We start from the raw sequence: 18,579 nt of genomic DNA on the forward strand, positions 1-18,579 counted from the left end.
CATGTAGGAAACAAAACAAAAACATTCAAACAAAACAAAACTGTACCCTGAAAAACAGTTTGGTGTTCAAGCCCTATGTGTATGTGTGCGTGTGAGAATCACATGAATGTATAAAAGCTATACATTGCCAGCGTTTTACAAGAGTTTAGGTATGATTATGTTCTTGATATTAATCTTATCAGCTCTACTTTATATTATAAATATAATTCCTGGAACTCATTATTTAAAATACTGTCTTTTCTATAGAGGAATTTTCTCTACACATATAAACATTTCTTTCAAAGATCTCTAAAAATTATAAACTCCATAAATCCACATATTTCCTACTCACAAAACAATGTGTTGCTTAATTCAAAGTGAACTTCAAAACAACTTAGCTTTTAACATTCCACTACCTGAGATATCCCGTGGAGTAAACCTGGAAAATATTCTGGAAGACTGTATTCAACATATTAATAGACAATGTTATTACTATGTGCATATACTATCCATAAGAATGTCTATTTTTTCATGCACTCTTAATTTTTCCCCCCCTGAGGGGAAGAAAATGAGCTGAATAACCTTCTCCCAAGATTGTAGCGTAACCAACACCATACAACCTTAGACCAGGATTAAGTGACTAGTGCTATGAAAAAGATTAACATGAATAATTAATTTGGATTTTTCAATTCTTTTTGATCCAAACTATGCTTTAATTTTTATAAAAGAACTTTATTCAAGTAACAAAAACTAGAAGCTCTGAATTTCTTTCACAGAAATATAGTTCAGTTTGTAAATGATTTAGGGTCATACCACCCCCTCACCCAGGGGAATATGACTATTAAATTCTTTTAATATTAAAAGTCAATTATGAAAAAGAAATACTTATTAACATAATTAAATATTTCTAAACCATACACATTTCATAAACAAAATACCAGGCAATCCAACTAAAAATTTGAATATAAATTTTGTTGGCAAGTGTATTTTTCAGAATAAAGACTTTTAATAAGTCAGCTACTCAGTGACTGGAAGTCTGACTCTGGAAAGCAGCAATTGTAGTTCATAATTAGAGCATTATTAGTAATGTTTTTACATGCTTTTATCCTTCTGACAGTGCTCACCTTTTCAGAATTTGTAAAAACATCAGATTTCAGTTCTCCATCTAGAAACTCATTGAAGTATTTCATCAACTTCTGAGCCTCTACTGCCCGTTGTCTGGGTGTGTTTACCCCCTCCAACTGGTCTCCAAGGTGACAGACTTTGGTTGCTACATAGCTGATGTGCTCATCTAGTTCTTGGAAATGTTGGAAGGCAACCTAGGAGAAACATGCACAAGCATAAAATACAATCAGAGAACCCAGATTAACTATTAATACTATTGTTATTACCAAGGGGAATTTGCATTAGAAGTATTTTGAATCTATTACTTTAACTACTTAAAAATACATTATCTTACGTAAATATTGTTTTATTATTTTATTAAATATTAATAAATATTTATTAATTTATTAATAAATGTTTATTAAATATTTTCTAACAGTTATACAGGCTTAAGTGAAGGAATCTAAACATATGAAAACTGAGTAGAAATCAGCTAGCTAATCCTTAATACTAAAGAACAAACAACCCCTACAAGGCAGCAATGCTAAACATGCTCTTCTAACTACACTTCTAACTAAAGGTCAATCAAGTTCCACATCAGGCTCAGGATGTGAAAGAGGTTCAGAGGTTCCTGATTAAGTCTAGGGCCTAAGAAGTAAGAATGGCTAAGAAGCTTGGCCTATGTACCCTAGAGTCACCCTAATGCTAATGGTCTAGTTTTTCTCCAAAATAGACTGAGGAAGAGTTCTGCATCTGCTTTTCCCAGTTACACTAGCATTCTCATTAGGGTATCTGCCTCACAACTTCTGTGAAACTTCCCAGACTAGGTTTCCTCTAGGGAAAAATCTGATCCAGGCAATAGTTGGTCTGGTGTTATTATTTCGCTTTATGATTAAATGAGAATGCAAATAAATACCTAAATATCCAAGCTAGTCATGACTCCCTAAAAATACAGGTCTGCTGAGGTATCATTCTTAAAAATTTGCATTGTTAAGAGAGGAAGCAAGGACCACACTGTACTGAATACCATCCCATCCTAAGAAGGGAGTACTCTAACCCCAAACCATCACTCAGTAGCAAACAAGTGCACCAAGAGTGCCTGGTAACAATTAATTAACATTTTATGACATGAGATGGGAGCAGTATAAAGAAACCTCAACAATTACTATTTGACTAGACTTTTTTAAAAAAAAACTTAAAACTGAAAGGATATAAACATATTAAAGTCTGTATATTCATTATTCAATTAACAGTTTACCTGATTGCTTTTCTGGAGTTCTTGTACCTTCCTGGCAAATTCCTTAGCTTCTTTCTGACACTGTTGCTCTAGTTTCTCTACTTTCCTTTGAATCCTTTCATCCATTATCTGGAGCTCCTGAATATGATTTACAAATTCTTCTAATAATCTAACAAAAGAAAATTAGAATATGTATCAATCCATCTATAATTGATCACTAGGAACTGATCAGTTCACTTATAATTGTAAATGAAGTATTAGTGAGCATTCCTTGAGTTAGGGATGAACATGTTAATTTTCTCTCTAGCATTATGTTAGGGATTATCTCTGATATAAATGAAAACCTCATAGGAAATCTCCAGATTAACCCCCAGAAATGAAACCAATTTTACAGAAATAGTCAAAAGGGTAAAATGTACTATATAAACATAATACTGTGTATTCGAGGTATGGTGAATTTTGTTCCCCCAATTTACAACAATACTTAAAACGGCATACTCAACATGTTTTATTTTAGAGGTATAACCAGTAATTTCTAATTTATTATTAATTGGAGAAAAGATTAAATTCTCATAATGCAATAAAATCCTTTCCCCCATGTCACTTAAAGTCCTTTTCTAAAATAAAAGAAACATAAAAGGAAAAATAAATAAAGCTCAAGCTTCTAATGCTTCTTCCTTTTATTGGCCAGTTGTTAACTCCCTTTTCATGAATATTGAAAGGAATTCCAACAGTCACCTCTGTTCCAGACACAAACTTGTACTAGATTGGGTCTATGAAAAAAAAATTTTACTTCACCTTTTAGGATCAAAAGCTTCAGGTCCCCCTCTAGAGCCTCCTCCTGGGGTTCTCCATACAAGACGTTCAATATACTCATCTGCCACAAAAGGCTCCTAGTTTACAAAATAAATGTTCTTTTAAAAGTTTCATACATAACTTACTACTACTTACAAAAATGAAATAGGTAATACTATGTGAGAACTGAAATTAAACTACTAATTAAATATATCTAATTATTAAAATATACAAGCTTCCTCTATTTAAAAAGTCTTCAATAAACAAATCATTTAATGAAAATTAGGATATTAAAGAGTTTGATAAGCAGGAACAAACTAATGGAAAAGTGAGCAAAGAAAACAATTTATAGAAGAAATAAAAATGGCCAAGAAACATGAAACCTATAAAGCTTCACTAGAAATCAAATAAGGTCAAGTTATTACTTTTTGGGGGGCCTCACTGACAACGTTTTTTCTTTTTCCTTAATTACAGTATTTAAATACAATATTTCCTTAATTACAATATGCAATACAGGAGCAGGTAGGCTGAAATTCACACTCTCTTTATTGCTAAGTCACTTCAGTTGTGTCCGACTCTGTGCGACCCCATAGGCGGCAGCCCACCAGGCTCCCCCGTCCCTGGGATTCTCCAAGGCAATAACACTGGAGTGGGCTCATTATTGTTAGAAAAGTTAAAATGTACAATATTTTTAGAGGGCAATAAGCAACATTTTGGTAACATCAACAGGTCTACAAATGCTCACACCATTTAACCCAGTAATTCTACTTTTAAAACTCTAAGGGAAAAAGTAGGTATGAATGCAAAATTTCTGTAATATGTATAATGCTGAAAAGTTACTTACAGAAATATCAACAGAATCATTATTGAAAAATTATACTCAATTTACAGGATAAAAAATTATGTTCCTATTAAAATCATGTTGTAAAAAAATTTAATGAAATGATAAAAAATGCTCACATATAATATCTAATATTAAAATAGCAAGACAAAATTTTCTAAACTTTATAGAAAAAAAGAATTAAAAAAAATATCAGAATAGAAGGCCCAATTAAGAAAATTATCATTCAAATGTTCACCATCAGCTGATAATGTGTTTTTTAAACATAATATTAACACATGAATTTACATAGTTTCCATATTACCCTATTTCATATAAACAGGTATCATATATATTGCCTCACACTTAGCATGTAACTTAAACTGATAGCATTTGTTGGTGATTTCAGTTTGAATTCTTGTATCTGTAAAACTTTCCATTCTTAATCATACTTTAAAAACATATTTTCATTGATGAACATTCACTGAACAATAAAATTTCCACTGCCAAGCAGTCTGTTAGGCTTTGGAATAAAAAGATGTATATAACACAAATGGCACCCTTCAGAAACTTACAACATGAACAGGGAAAAAGTATAAAGAATACAGTAATAGTACGTGACAAGTAAAATTTAAAATTTGTACACAAACTTCAGTACTAACATTGCTGAGTGAGTTGTTAACTCAATAGGTAGTTGAGTGATGGAAAAAGAATATTTCTTAATTCAGCAAATGTTTAGTAAACAGCTACTCTTGTGTTGAGCACTGTGGCAGGCACTAAGAATACAGATGTGAATTCAATACACAAGTCTCTGCAAGTTCTCACAGAAATGATCTTCTACAAAGGATACAAACCTTAAACAGTAATTACAGAAATAACTAATCACAATTGTGATAAATGTGAGGGAAAGAAATTCCTGAATGCTCTAAAAAACAGCAACAGAGATGAAGGGAAGATGGAAATGAAAGAAGACTGGTATAAAAAGTGAGTATTGTAACAGTCTTACTTTCTGAGAGCATGACACTTTAGCTGAGACCAGAGGAAAGAAGAAAAATCAGCCAGAAAAAAAATGGAACAGTTTTCCAGACCATTAGGAAAAGAGAAGATAGAGCTTAACCCATTAAAGGAAAATGGACTAGATCACAAATACCACATATGGAAGGATGTAGACAGAACTGACAGTTAAAACCCATAGATGATAACCTGTCTTTTTATCATCATCACATCACATTGGAATTTGAGAGAATGGCTTACCAGTCTGATATTCGAGGAGGACTGAGAGGATAAGCTTCAGTCAGAACAATAACCATCAGAAAAAGAGGAGAAACACCAACGAGAATAACGGCTCACATAATCATTTAACATTCACTGTGTGCAGTTAAGACCAGAGGTCCTATTTTATCCCCAGTTTATAATGAGGAAGCTGAGACTTAGAGAGGACACTTACTTGCCCAAGATAAGGCAAGCTGTATACTGCAGAGTTGAGATTTAAATTGCTGTTTCCACTGCTTTGGGAAACTACAAATAGCTCCTTGTGCCTAAAGTTTAGGTGGTGAGAATAAGAGGTGAAGCTAAAAAGGTGAAAACTGCCACATGAAGGCACATGCACATCACTGATTCTGTCTTTTAACATTAAAATACAAGCCAATAATTTTATTGATAAATTGATAAACTGTCACATGCCTTGTATACATAAAATCCATGATCAACTTTCAAACTGTACATATTTTAAAAGAAAACCATAATTTTTATTAGTGTTAATATCAGTTATTGCTAAAAAATAAACATCAAGTAGCAAGAACACCGGAGAAGGCAATGGCACCCCACTCCAGTACTCTTGCCTGGAAAATCCCATGGACAGAGGAGCCTGGTAGGCTGCAGTCTATGAGGTCGATAAGAGTCGGACACGACTGAGTGACTTCGCTTTCACTTTTCACTTTTATGCATTGGAGAAGGAAATGGCAACCCACTCCAGTGTTCTTGCCTGGAGAATCCCAGAGACAGACGAGCCTGGTAGGAGGCCATCTATGAGGTCGCACAGAGTCGGACACGACTGAAGCGACTTAGCAGCAGCAGCAGCAAGAACACATAACAATATAAATAGGTTTTTAAAAAATTTTAAAGACTCTTTTTAAAAGGTTCTTTCATAGTGGTCAAAATAACTGAAAAATAGCAGCCAGAGTAATACAGTTCTAGGAAATATAAACATACGATATGATCAAGGCATTAAAAGCAAACAAAACTGCTAGCTACTTTTAAAAAATTCAGTTCAAACTAGATTTTAAAATGGGCAGAAGAAATGAATAGCCATTTTCCCAAAGAAGACATATAGATGGCCAAAAAGCACATGAAAAGATGCTCAACATGGCTACTGCTACTGCTAAGTCACTTCAGTCGTGTCCGACTCCATGCGACCCCATAGACGGCAGCCCACCAAGCTCCCCCGTCCCTGGGATTCTCCAGGCAAGAACACTGGAGTGGGTTGCCATTTCCTTCTCCAATGCGTGAAAGTGAAAAGTGAAAGTGAAGTCGCTCAGTCGTGTCTGACCCCCAGCGACCCCATGGACTGCAGCCTACCAGGCTCCTCCATCCATGGGATTTTCCAGGCAAGAGTACTGGAGTGGGTTGCCATTGCCTTCTCCTCTATCATCAAAAAGAACACAAGTAACAAATGATGGCCAGGATGTGGAGAAAGGGAACCCTTGTTACACTGTTGGTGGGAATAAAAATTGGTGCAGCCACTGTGGAAAACAGTATGGAGATTTCTCAAAAAACAAAAAATAGAACTACCAAGTATGTTAGCTGTTCAGTCATGTCCTGACTCTTTGCAACCCCATGGACTGTAGCCCACCAGGCTCCTCTGTCCATGGAATTCTCCAGGCAAGAATAATGGAGTGGGTTGCCATTTCCTTCTCCAAGGGAACTTCCCGACCCAGGGATCAAACCCAAGTCTCCCTCACTGCAGGCAGATTCTTTACCATTTGAGCCACCAGGGAAGCCCAGGACTACCATATGACCCAGAAATTCCATACTTGGGTATATATCTGAAAAGACAATAACAACAACAGCAATTTGTGAAGATATATGCACCTCAATGTTCATAGCAGCATTATTTACAATTGCCAAGATATGAAAGCAATGTAAGTATCCATCAACAGGTGAACTGATAAAGAAGGTGCAGTATATAGATACAATGAAACACTACTCAACACATAAGAAAGGATGAAATTTTGCCATTTGCAGCACACAGATGGACTTGAAGGGCATTATGCTGAAAGTGAAATATATCAGACAGAGAAAGACAAATACTGTACAAAATCATTTATAATGGGGAATCTAAAAAATACAACAAACTAGTGAATATAACAAAAAAGAAGTGGACTCACAGATATAGAGAACAAACTAGTGGTTACCAATGGTAGGGAAGAGGACAGTATCAGGGTGGGGTAATGGGAAGTACAAACTATTGGATGTAAGATATGTTACAAGGATGTATTATATAATATGGGGAATATGCCAATATTTTGGAATAACTGCAAATAAATAAATAAATTCAGTTTACCCAGGTGCTGACATGATTGATGATTAAATCATAAGGATGAGTTAGATATTCTGCAAAGTAAATATTCTGATCCTCTAAAATACAATTTACTCATTTAGCTGCTGCTGCTGCTGCTAAGTCACTTCAGTCCTGTCCGACTCTTCACGACCCCATACCTACCAGACTCCTCCACCCATGGGATTCTCCAGGCAAGAACACTGGAGTGGGTTGCCAATGCCTTCTCCAATGCATGAAAGGGAAAAGGGAAAGTGAAGTTGCTCAGTCATGTCTGACTCTTAGCAACCCATGGACTGCAGCCTACCAGGCTCCTCTTTCCATGGGATTTTCCAGGCAAGAGTACTGGAGTGGGGTGCCATTGCCTTCTCCAACTCTTAGCAAACATATTTATATAATCATACCTGAGTCTACCTCACTTGAGACAAAAGAGTTGACATGTTTAACAAATCTTAATTTACAAGCACAAATTGAGAAACAATGACTCAAAGGAATTTATGCTTAGAGCTACTCAGAAGTTCAGAAAGTCTGACAAACACATGAAAGACTTCTAAATAAGACGGTAATGACCAATTTTTAAAAGTGTTTACTATGTGCCAAATATGTGCCTAGCACTTACAATCTTATTTAACACATACTTAACAAGTCTATGAGGTAGGTTCTATTAATATAGCCTAGTTTTATACCTGAGAAATTGTAATACAAGGGGGTATTTAATCCAAGGCCACATTGGTGAGGTATAATCCATGGGGTCATAAGATTTCATTGGAGGTCTAGGTTCCAATGGACTCAAGAAATCATGATGTTAAGTAGATCCAGAAACTATTCATCATTAAGATGGAAGTAGTAACCCCAGAATCAAACAAGAACAGAGCCAGAAAGCAAACGCATAAGCAGGTAGCCCATGTTTTTCACTACTATTGCACTAGCATGCTTCCCTTAATTCATATGTATGGCCTTATGGGAATCACTTGAAACCAGATGACAGAGAAGGAAAAGCATGAGCTTACTTCATCAAGAGTTGGCTAAGCATGTTGGTGTCAAATAAAAATGAACAGCAGCTGCAATCACAACTTCCCTCAGCAGTGGCCTTGAAACTCGGTGACAAGAAAAATATCCTCCCAAAAGGCAATGACTGTTCATCCTCATGGGTGGTCAGAAAACTGACCTAGTTAGAATATACATGGACTCATGGATAGTGGCCAAGGACCTAGCTATCAGAGGAGAAAGACTGGAAGAAAGAGAACAGGGAAATCTGGGGTTGACACACATGAATGGACACATGAGACTGGGCATGAAGTATGAAGATCTTAGTATCACATGTTAACATCCACAAGGAGACATTTACTATGGAAGAATAAATAACCAGGTAGACAAGATGACTCTGCCACTCATTCCACTTCTAATTTTCCTCCAGGGTAAGAACCCCAAATGGAGTGCTAGAAGAGCTACCTGTCTCCTCCCCCCACCAATGTATATGAAAACATGGAGCTTAGTGGCACAGGAGTGTTCTGCAGGGAACACAGATGTGTAGTCCAGATATTCCTTCAAGAAGGGTCTTGCTCTAGCTGCCAGCAGTGCTGCCAGCAGAGCATTCACCTGGCAGTATTTTCAGGGATCCTTCAGCTGCACAGAGCTCCTTCACTCAATGCCATACTTTTCCCAATGTTGTCTGTGTCTGCTCAGTTGCGTCCAACTCTTTGCGACCCCATGGACTGTCTCCTCTCTCCATGGAATTTCCCAGGCAAGAATACTGGGGCAGATTGTCATTTCCCACTCCAGGGGATCTTTCCGACAAAGGGATCAAACAAGGTCTCTTGCGTCTCCTGCACTGGCAGGCAGATTCTTTACCACTGCACCACCTGGGAAAGCCAATGTGGTCTCTATCTAATTACTAAGACAAGGATATAAAGGCCTGACCACTTGAGTAAAAATCAGGGCAACTCTGACAGGTAATTTTAGTTTCAGAACTTCCCATAGGAATCATCACCACTGTTGCTGGGTCAGCACTGTACTGCTATTTCTCCTAAGACCCAGTTTTGCTTATCTACCCTGTCCTTTCACATATACTCACCCCAAGGGTACTTTCTAATAAATATTCTGCACACGGCTACTGTCGTGTTTGACTCTGTGCGACCCCACAGACGGCAGCCCACCAGGCTCCCCCGTCCCTGGGATTCTCCAGGCAAGAACACTGGAGTGGGTTGCCATTGCCTTCTCCAATGCATGAAAGTGAAAAGTGAAAGGGAAGTCGCTCAGTCGTGTCTGACTCTTAGCGACCCCATGGACTGCAGCCCACCAGGCTCCTCCGTCCATGGGACTAAACTGTCTTAAAGTCAGCTTCTCTGAGAAAACCTACAACATTGTAGTAGTCTAGTCAAGAGATGCTAATGACTCAGATCAAAGTAGCAATGTAAGGGATACTGTCAAATCGCCAGGTTCATGACCTTTTAAAGGATCTGTTCATATGGATGTGAGAGTTGGACTGTAAAGAAAGCTGAGCGCCAAAGAATTGATGCTTTCAAACTGTGGTGTTGGAGAAGACTCTTGAGAGTTCCTTGGAATACAAGGAGATCAAACCAGTCTATCCTAAAGCAAATCAGTCCTGAATATTCATTGGAAGGACTGATTCTGAAGTTGAAACTCCAATACTTTGGCCACCTGATGTGAATAACTGACTCAATGGAAAAGACCCTGATGCTGGGAAAGATTGAAGGCAGGAGGAGAAGGGGACAACAGAGGATGAGATGGTTGGATGGCATCACTGACTCAATGGATATGAGTTTGAGCAACCTCCAGCAGTTGGTGATGGACAGGGAAGCCTGGCATGCTGCAGTCCATGGGGTCGCAAAGAGTCAGACACAACTGAGCGACTGAACTGAACTGATACAGTGAGTGAACTGAATGCTGATAAACTGGATATGGCAAGAAATTTTAAAAGGGAATCATGATTGCAACCAGAACAACTGTATGAACAGTGAGTGGTACCATTTACTGAGACTGGGAAGGAGATGGAAAAGGGAGTGGGGAAAGAAGAGCTCTATTCTGCATATTATATGTGGAAGATGCCAATCTGATATACATGTGAAAATGTAAAGCACATAGTCAGAAAAATAAGCTGTATGACAGGGAAGAAACTGGTGCTAGATATAATTTTAAAGTTATTTAAAACCTCAGAACTGGATTAGATCACCCAGGAAGAAGGGCATGCCAACATGTGGAAATAGGAAGAGGAAAGGAAACCATCAAGAGACAAAATAAGAGGGACCAGTAAAGGAGGAGGAACTACTAGGAGAGAACAGTATCCTGGAAGTGAAGTGCAGGTTTTATCTTGAGGCAATCAAATTATCACAAGAGTTAAAGATAAATCAGTTGCTGATTTTAAAAAAATGGAAGTTTTAAAAAAACAAAAAACAAAAAGTCTTTTCTGCTTATAAAACTAAATAAATCCCAGTAACTTATTAATACTTAGCACTGCAAAGGCATTTACAATGAGAAAAAGATAGGCAAATTAACAAATTCTTCAAGACCTCTAAATGACCAACTCCTCCTGAGGATTCTCAAAGATACCTGTAAACAATTCCCCCCAAAATCTTCTAGAATTTCATGAATCTAACAAAAGTATATCTTAATCTCTATTTTTCTATAGTAATTAAAAGCAAAATCAGCCAAAACGATCTAAGTATGTACTACAAAGATACTATCATGTTAAATTCAACTTTGCATGCATGCTCAGTCACTTAAATTGTGACTGATTCTTTGCCACCCCATACATTGTAGCTCACTAGGCTCCTCTGTCCATGGGATTTCCCAGGCAAGAAAAAAGGAGTGGGTTGCCATTTCCTCTCCAAAGGACCTTCAGATCCAGAGATCAAACCAGCATCTCCTGCACTGGCAGGTAGGTTCTTTACCACTAAGCCACCAGGGAAGACAAACTTCACATAATTTATTAGTATGTTTATCTGTTAAACTGATTTCATATTCTTATAAGTTTCATATTCTTTATTACCAATTGTAATAAAAATATGGGGTTTGTAGTCATTTCTATTAAAAATTAAGACCTCAAGCCCTTGAACAGGAACATAAATCCCTAATTTAACACTTTCTCCTTGAGAAAATCCAACTAAACTTTCTCAAAAATATTCAATAAAATACGTTACAGTTCAGTTCAGTCGCTCAGTCGTGTCCGACTTTTTGCGACCCCATGAACCACAGTACACCAGGCCTCCCTGTCCATCACCAACTGCTGGAGTCTACCCAAAAACGTGTCCATTGTTACAGGCACCTACAAACTCAAAGAACCTATAATATTTTCACTTACCAAGGTAAAAAAAAAAAAAAAAGGCTCAGAGGATTTCAGGAAGAAGTATTTCTGGGTCCTATTAAAGCAACTAACAAGTAGGTTCAGGTACTTCCTGTACAAAGTACTTTTCTTAAATTCACTATGTAACAGACCACTGTCAAACTAATCTTTAAAACACTATTCACTTTTAGTCAGAAACTTCCCTATGCAATTTCAAAACTATGATGTTCACGCTCTTAAATCTACCCTTTTAAGTTCTTATTTTACTGAAGCTAAGTCACTCAGTGTCCGACTCTATGCAACCCCATAGACGGCAGCCCACCAGGCTCCCCCGTCCCTGGGATTCTCCAGGCAAGAACACTGGAGTGGGTTGCCATTTCCTTATCCAGAACTACCTGACCTGATTTCTTTGCACCCCAAAATGAACAGGCACACTACCACGAGCCTACTCTCATCTTCTCTTCAAACTCATGTTACTTCTGCTTCCTTACCTGTGACCAAGTTACTCAATCCACAAGGATACTTGTGGGAAAAGGATTTTTTCCCTAGATTATCTCAACTGATGTCTTCACTCTTAAACAATCCCCATGAAGCTGATAGGGCTCCCCCGGTGGCCCACTTCATTAAGAATCTGCCTGCAATGCAGGAGACCAGGGTTCAATTCCTGGGTCAGGAAAATCCCCTGGAGAAGGAAATGGCAACTCACTCCAGTATTCTTGCCTGGAAACCCATGGACCGCAAGAGCCTGGCAGGGTACAGTCCATGGGGTTGCAAAGAGTTGGCTACAACTAAGCACACGCACACACGTGCACACGAGGCTTAAAAATTCAAATCCCAACACAGAATAATATTTGATACCAGTAACACTTCCATTTTGTCATTTATTGCTTTATACTAACATCTGTGGGAGAAGGCAATGGCAACCCACTCGAGTACTCTTGCCTGGAAAATCCCATGGACAGAGGAGCCTGGTAGGATGCAGTCCAAGGGGTCACTAAGAGTCGGACACGACTGAGCGACTTCACTTTCACTTTTCACTTTCAGGCACTGGAGAAGGAAATGGCAACCCACTCCAGTGTTCTTGCCTGGAGAATCCCAGGGACAGGGGAGCCCGGTGGGCTGCTGTCTGTGAGGTAGCACAGAGTCGGACACGACTGAAGTGACTTTAGCAGCAGAAGCAGTAACATCTGTAAGTTTCTCTCTTCTTACACTTAAATTGAAAGCAAGGGCAGGTTTTGTCATCTATTTCTCTTACTTTCCAGCTGTGGTCAACAGAATAACGTTGAGCACATCGCAGATGCACAATAATTCACGATACTTGCTTGCCCATAGCTAAATCCCCTGCTGAGGACCTTGAAAATCAAGATTTGCCCCTTATATCCAAAACCAAAAAAAGACAGGACCACCATGCTCCACTCTAGAAATAAAAAATAGGCATTCTAATGGTGCTGTAAATCCAAGACTCTACTAGAAACCAAACACGAGCTTTATGTGATTCCAGCACTGGAACTCAATGAATTGTACCCACTTGGCTTCTCCTTTTAACCACATTTGATTTTATTTTCATGAGACTGTGTTTTGCGGTGGATTTAATTACATTTATTGAATACTAATTCTTTTGAAAAGCACTACAAATGTTTTGTTTCAGGCTAGCAAAATGGGATTCATCTTACCCAAGGAAAGGCTAAAAGAAAGCACACACAAGACAACTACGAGGCTAAGTGATAAGCGTGCCAGGAGAGCTTTTGTTCCAGCGGTCTTTGGTCCTGGTTCCTGACACAGTCCTCCTAAAACTCTTCTAATCTGCTGAGTGACAAAGTTGATAGGAGTGGTTTACACAGAACTCCTAAATCTCTTGGAATCTCCTGGGAGCACCTTTGGCTCCACTGAAGCAACTCTTGATGGGTTCCTGGATGGTGGCTGGTCACCAGAAAGATAGAGCATGATTAGAAGCCCAGAACTTTCAGCCTCATCCACTATACTCTGTGAAGAGGAGAAGGGTTAGAGATTGAGTGAATAATTGATTCTCTACATGATGAAATCTCCATAAAAATCCCTTAAGTGTGGGGTAACCAGGGAAATTCCTGGTTTTGGAGCATATCACGTTGCTCGAAGGGTGGCACACCCAAGGAGAGAATGGCAGCGTGGTACTCCTCCATACTCTGCCTTATGCGCCTATTCCCTCTGGTTGTTCCTGAGCTTTTTAGTAAACCAGTAATCTAGTCACTAAATTGTTCTCCTGAGTTCTGTGAGCCATTCTAGCAAACTACTGAACCCAAAGAGGAGGTCATGAGAACCTCCAATTTATGGCTGGCCAATCAGAAAGAGATGACAACACTGATATCCAGAGTAGGATCATTTTTGTGAGATTGAGCCCTTAACTTCAAGCCCTTTGTGGGACTTAAGCTAACTCCAGGTAAACAGTATCAGAATTAGAGTGAATTGTAGAAAACCCAGTCAGTGTCTGTTGGAAAACTGAATTGTTGTGGGAAAAAAACCTCCATCCCCATACATCTGGTGTCAGAAGTAATGCAATACTGAGAGTACTGGTAAAGTGTTGAGAGAAGAAATGTTTTTGTTTTTGTTTTTCTTTCACTCCCTCAACTAGATTTTTAACTCAAACCATCTTTTAATTCCAGTACCTGGAAGGATTTCTGGCCTAGGGTAGGTGAGGTAAGGAAAGCTAAATGTTTACTGAATGAATCCATTTTATACACTGATACTATAATCGATGGCCAAGTTCCATAAATACGTATTTAATAGCTAATATGACTCGATGGACATGAGTCTGAGTGAACTTTGGGAGTTGATGGACAGGGAGGCCTGGCATGCTGCGATTCATGGGGTCGCAAAGAGTCCGGCACGACTGAGGGACTGATCTGATCTGATCTGATGGCTAAAACAAGTAGCATATCAACATCTTGAAAGTAAAGGAGTGGTCCTTACTTGTATATTTCATGTTCATTACTAACTAGTTAATTGAACAACAGAATCTTTTTGAATAAGTCTTCAGTCTGTGTAACTTATTTTGAAATCTAAGAGACATAAATATGTTTTTATACAAAGGTGTTCTTCACTGTTCAAATTCTAATCTGGAAGTCAAAGAGTCATTGTCACCACAGTCCAATTACCTGACTTCAAGCACTATTATTAATGCATCCACATTTACAAAAAAGAAAAAAAAAATCAAATTCTTAATTCTCAGTGATTAAAAACTCTTACCTTACATGCCACTCCTCGTCTTCATGCATGCTATACTTCATGAACTAAGATGAACTCTTCCCTTGTTTTGGGGGTCTACACTTGTATGGTCTGCTTTATTGGAATGTCCCTCCACCCAGTTTCACAAACTCAAATTTAATTTATCCTTTGTATTTCATTCAAATGCCACTTTCTAATCCTTTCCCACTTCTAGAGGTAATCTTCCTATCCTTTCCACTTATATAGCACTTTACCTAGACCCCTGACACCATTTATAACTTTATTTCAAAAGTATGTAGCTATATATCTATCTTCTCTCCCTCTATTTAACATTAAGGGCAAGTTCTATTTATAATTCAACATTTTCCAATGTTCCATGGAATTCACAAAATTAATAGTAGAAAATAAAACATTCTCATGGTCAAAGAAGTTTGGGAAATGAACTTCTTAAAATCTTTAACATACCAAGGAATATTGTAAATCTCTAATGAAATAAAGCATGCCCATATCCAAAACTTTTTTGGGCTCTAAACCAGTTGTGTTTTTTCTTCACATCTCATAGGATTAATATGTCTATAGCAAATTCTTTGAGACATGAAGCCTCATTAACTTAGTAGGTACTCAACAGACTCTGCTTAACAAAGAATCCTCCCGTAAAGGTAACTTGCCCAAGCAGAAGAATGACAGGAGAGAAAAACAGCAAGCGAGAAGGGAGTACAGAGTTCTCAGTAGTGCAGTGAAAAGAGAAGAATACTTATGACAACAGAGAAAAAATTTACTATCCCAGCCACTTTTTATATGTAGAAGACATAACACAAACCACATATGAACTCTTTTTAGAATGTCCATCCTGAGGTGATCATTTAGAAACACTGCAGACAGAACTTTTAAATCTTTTCTGTCAACTGAGGAAATATCGTGTAGTTCACTTTTGTTGTATGAAAGTGTTTATGTTAAAAAGGAAGTCTCACAGGATCAACAAGATTTTAAAAGAAACAGGGTTAACACTTAAGACATTTCACAGATGCAAAGCATAATTTTGCTTTAACTTCTTTTTCAGTGTGAAAAAATTAAGGCACAATCCAATTTATTGGTACATTAAAGCCAGGATGCATAAAAACTAAATATCCTTGACTACATCCTAATCTGTTTTCCATAGTTCTCCAGCTGTGACTAAGGAAGGAAAATAAGAGAAAAAAAGGCACTCCCTGACTTGTCCTACAAGCTATCTTCTAAAGGCAATAGCAACAGGAAATGGCAGCGATAGCTAAAGTTTGGTTCTTTTCTTTTTTCCTTCTCCCTGTAAAGCAAACAGACCAACTTTTCACTTAGCAGTGAAAACTTATTCAAGGGTAGAATCCACTGTAGGGCTGAAAAGATAAATACACTTATCATTCCTATTAACATTTAATTGTAACTATTAATGTAATACACTTTTAATTTTGATGAAGCAACAAGTTACACATGGTCAGCAAAGAGAAAGTCACATGTGTTAAGATCCACAAGCATGTTCAATCAAGGGCACTCTATAAACCCTGTGGACACAGGACTAGTTGTTTGTATTATCACTGTTAAGTATTACGTGCTCTCGTAACTGATGTCATTGCATTAACTCAGACCCTAATTTAGTTTAACTACCTTAGTAAATGGCAAGACATGAGAAAGCAAAATAAACTACACGTATTTCTCTATTTCCTCTCCTTCCCCCATGCAGAACAGAAATCAAATACATTTTCAAGGAAGTATATGCGGACTCATATGATCAAACATTTAAAGAAAAAAAGACAACTGGGAATTCATAAGCCCAAAGGTTAATATCTTATGAACGGTATGACAAAGTTAACAGTTTTCTGTATATTAACAGCTGGCTGGTTCCCTATTTCATGAAAGATTTCAACTTCATAAATTAGTATCTGGCTCAGGAACACACAGTAAAAGCTTTTAGCAAGAAGGTCTCCCTGCTCCTGTCAATCAATAAACAAATGGCACAATTTTGGAGTTAGAGAAATTAATGCAATAAATATATGTCCCTACACTTAAATCTGAGGAAATATAATTAATATTTCCCAATTCTTTCTAATAATTATACTCCTTCACTCACAAATTACTATTTTATTACAATTTATTATAACAATAGCATACACTATTCCTCAACAAATGCATTATCTATCCAAAAGCTGACAGAATTCCAAAACATAGTTAAATTAACAGCAACAAATGAAAAGTTCCCAGTTGTTACAAAAGCTGTGGCATTCAAATTTTAAGCCAAAAAAAAAAAAAAAAAAAGACCCAAAATAACAAAACAAAGCCTGCTGAATCTTACACAGAAAAAAGAATCCAATTTTCACCTATGGAGAAATTATCTACTGTCAACTTATTGTCTTCTTAATTATTACCTACACTTTTGTTACTCAGTATGAAACATAAGCACACACAAAAAGGGTCCATCCTTCTCTCTCCTTCACATCTCAGCTTTCATTTCTTTCACAAAAGGAGATACCCTGTTGTTAGGTGGTCCAATTAAAATTTTCCTCTTCTATTATCTCAAGCATCACAGCTTCTCACACTGGATTCCCCTTAGCTCAGTTGTAAGTTTTAGAGACTGAAAACGGTCCAGGAAACACATTAGAATGTCAATGTCTCACGCGTTACACTTCAACTCCTCAAGACCCGAACACAAATGTTAGTTTTAGTTTTGACTTTCTTCAGTGGGAAGGGTTTAGTAGGCCTCTATTGTCCTAAAAAGAGACTACAGCCTTCTCGAATGAAAGGGTAAACTGGTAAAGCGGCGCTTCCAACACTGGCTAACGGAGTCATTACTCAATCACGAGAAGCCCCCTGTCGTCCCAATCTCAAGGGCCGCGCCCCCGCCCAGAATACCAGCGGGGATCCAGGCGACAAGACGGAACTCGCCAGACCTGGGTCAGCCTCCTCTTTCCGCGCCCTAAGTCAGCCCGTCCCATCCCGAGCTCATCTTCCAAAGCCCAAACCCCGAGGCTCCCTTCCAGCCGACGCTGCTCTGCTAGGACTCCTGGCTCGCACCCCTGCCCACCTCCCCACCCGGGGCCCCAAGCTACCCCTCCCCCCTTTCACGCTCCGCCTGCGCCGACACCCGAGCCACCACCCCACTCCTTCGCCATCGCACCTTCCTTCCGTCGGGCTGCTCTCGGGCAGCGGCGAACGCCCACTCCTCTGCCCGCAGCCCGGGCCTGCCACTCCCTGAAGAGCCGCGGGGACCCACCTCGAACAGCTCGGCCGTCGTGGCCATCCCGGCCGGCTGAGAGGCACGCCTCGCACTGGATGCCGTCTCCGCTTCACATGCTGCGCCTCAGCGGCGCGGTACACAGGTCCCCGCTCGGCTCGCCAGCTCCGGCTCCCGGCCGCTGCGGGCCGCCCCGCTCCCCACAGAGCCCAGGCGGGGCGGGAGAACGGCCATGAAGCGAAGCTGCAGACGCCTGTCAGCTGCCTCCCAGCGCCGCCCGCGCCGCTCCCATTGTCACCGCCTCGTACGCCGGAAGTGGAGCTGCGCGCGCCCGGGTAGCTGTTGGGAGGGGCCGGCGAGGAGGCGAGCAGCGGGCGAACTG

At 39.0% G+C, this 18,579-nt stretch overlaps 1 protein-coding gene across 1 annotated transcript in view; it reads right to left on the reverse strand.

Moving 5' to 3' along the window:
* EXOC5 (exocyst complex component 5) overlaps positions 1 to 18,509 on the reverse strand; it is a 52,239-nt gene extending 33,730 nt beyond the window's left edge. Inside the window, exons 1-4 of the mRNA XM_027554194.1 lie at positions 18,237 to 18,509; positions 3,119 to 3,213; positions 2,342 to 2,489; positions 1,104 to 1,298 (exon numbers count right to left, since the gene is read on the reverse strand). Of these exons, the coding sequence (XP_027409995.1) occupies positions 1,104 to 1,298; positions 2,342 to 2,489; positions 3,119 to 3,213; positions 18,237 to 18,263 (465 nt within the window). The 5' untranslated portion in view covers positions 18,264 to 18,509. The remainder of the gene's footprint in view (positions 1 to 1,103; positions 1,299 to 2,341; positions 2,490 to 3,118; positions 3,214 to 18,236) is intronic.
* Positions 18,510 to 18,579: the final 70 nt, after the last annotated feature.

Source organism: Bos indicus x Bos taurus, chromosome 10, assembly GCF_003369695.1.
Source record: "Bos indicus x Bos taurus breed Angus x Brahman F1 hybrid chromosome 10, Bos_hybrid_MaternalHap_v2.0, whole genome shotgun sequence".
NCBI lineage: Eukaryota > Metazoa > Chordata > Mammalia > Artiodactyla > Bovidae > Bos > Bos indicus x Bos taurus.